General features: G+C 44.0%; 1 protein-coding gene across 3 annotated transcripts in view; it reads left to right on the top strand.

The window, feature by feature from the left end:
- The first annotated feature begins 149 nt into the window (after nt 1–149).
- fam184a (family with sequence similarity 184 member A) overlaps nt 150–1,796 on the top strand; it is a 278,742-nt gene continuing 277,095 nt past the window's right edge. Inside the window, exons 1-2 of one of the 3 annotated variants that reach the window (XM_015372805.1) lie at nt 150–455; nt 581–842. In XM_015372805.1, the coding sequence (XP_015228291.1) occupies nt 651–842 (192 nt within the window). In that variant the 5' untranslated portion in view covers nt 150–455; nt 581–650. Of the gene's footprint in view, nt 843–1,796 lie in introns of all 3 variants that reach the window. The other 2 variants (XM_015372806.1, XM_015372804.1) reach the window with 2 other exon arrangements.

Raw genomic sequence — 1,796 nt, 5'->3', positions numbered from 1 at the left:
TCATACAGCAAGCGGAGGTTTTCCCGGGGCCTTAATGAATGAAAATCTGTGAGCTTCTGCTGTAACGCAGACGTGAGCTCATCGCTACGACAGTCCGTGAACGCAGCACTGCTCCCATCCTTCGTGAATGCAGCATAAACTGTTGAGGTGATCCATGGCAACAGAGGAGCAGCGAGCAACCTCCGAGCCTGTCCGACACTCTCCCTGCAACTCACTCACACGGACCCTCCGGTCTCCGCTCACTCTGCCCGGTAAATGTGGCCGGAATGCTCCGGGGGAGGAACCACTCCTAACGGCTCCTGATTCGGTACCAAGGTGACCGACTGGGAGGCAGGCAGCCGCCCGGAGAGCGGGGCTCCACAGCAGCGCCAGGTGTCCGCACCGCCTCACGCTGATTACGGACGCATTTTGAACGGAGATGATGCTAGTAGCTGCTATTTTCTGGGGTTAAATCGGTAAAAAAATTCACCCTCTTGTTAATTATAAACGGAGAGCGGGCACAATGAAAGCGGGTTCTATCAGTTTATGTTCGTATTTTTGATTAACTCTTTCCGTGCCTCGCTGAAACACCCTGTCCCAGCTTGGTGTGTGTCTGCACCGCTTCCAGTTCACCATCGCTGCCCTGATCTGATACAAGCTTCATCGTGAAGATGGCGACTGGGTCGGGCTGGCAGCAGTATTACTGCCCCATCGGCCAGGGGAAATTTACTTCATCCTCCTCCTCCACCTCCTCCTCCTCCTCCTCAGCAGCACCCAGCGGCTCCTTCCAGTCCGGCATCGCCATGGAATATACCCAGGACCTGCACCTGAGGATGAGCAAGAAGATCGCACAGCTAACTAAGGTAACCTCTCTCTGTGCCGAACTCCGTTCCAACTTAGTCCACTTTAATAAAAATCATTTTACTTCCAAACATAACAAACTGATGCAACACAACTGGGATTTCCAAGTAAATTTCAGGTATATTCTAGTACATTCGGGGCCCATTTAACGCTGGGATTAAAAACTTTATGTGATAGAGAGGCGAAAATGAAGTCAGAATTATTCACATTTTGATCATTTCTTTATTGCAAAAAATATATTTGTTTCTCTAATTGTCTTTTTACCCGTTCAACAATTGGATTTCTACGGAAGAGGATTAGTGACACACTGAAAGAAAGGGATTTTTAAATTGTATTTCATTTTAATATGAGAAAAAATAGAATTCTGACTTTAATCTCAGAATTCTGACTTTTTTTCTCAGAATTCGGACTTTACTCTCAGAATTCGGACTTTTTTTTCCTCAGAATTCGGACTTTACTCTCAGAATTCCGGCTTTATTCCCAGAATTCCGACTTTATTCCCAGAATTCCAACTTTTTTTCTCAGAATTCCGACTTTATTCCCAGAATTCCAACTTTATTCCCAGAATTCCAACTTTTTTCTCAGAATTCCGACTTTACTCTCAAAATTCTGACTTTTTTTAACCTCAAAATTCTGACTTTTTCCCCCCTCAAAATTCTGACTTTTTCCCCCATCAAAATTCTGACTTTTTCCCCCCTCAAGATTCTGACTTTTTTCCCCCTCAAAATTCTGACTTTTTTCTCAGAATACAGACTTTTTTCTCAGAATACAGACTTTTTTCTCAGAATACAGAATTTATTCTCAGAATTCGGACGTTTTCTTTCTCAGAATTCGGACGTTTTCTTTCTCAGAATTCGGACGTTTTCTTTCTTAGAATTCGGACGTTTTCTTTCTCAGAATTCGGACTTTACTCTCAAAATTCTGACTTTTTTCCCCTCAAAATTCTGACTTTTTCC

The sequence above is a fragment of the Cyprinodon variegatus genome, unplaced genomic scaffold (assembly GCF_000732505.1).
Source record: "Cyprinodon variegatus isolate N-32 unplaced genomic scaffold, C_variegatus-1.0 Scaffold76, whole genome shotgun sequence".
NCBI classification, from domain to species: Eukaryota; Metazoa; Chordata; class Actinopteri; order Cyprinodontiformes; family Cyprinodontidae; genus Cyprinodon; species Cyprinodon variegatus.
Note: the sequence above shows the minus strand (reverse complement) of the source record. Positions and strands in the feature narration are given on the sequence as shown.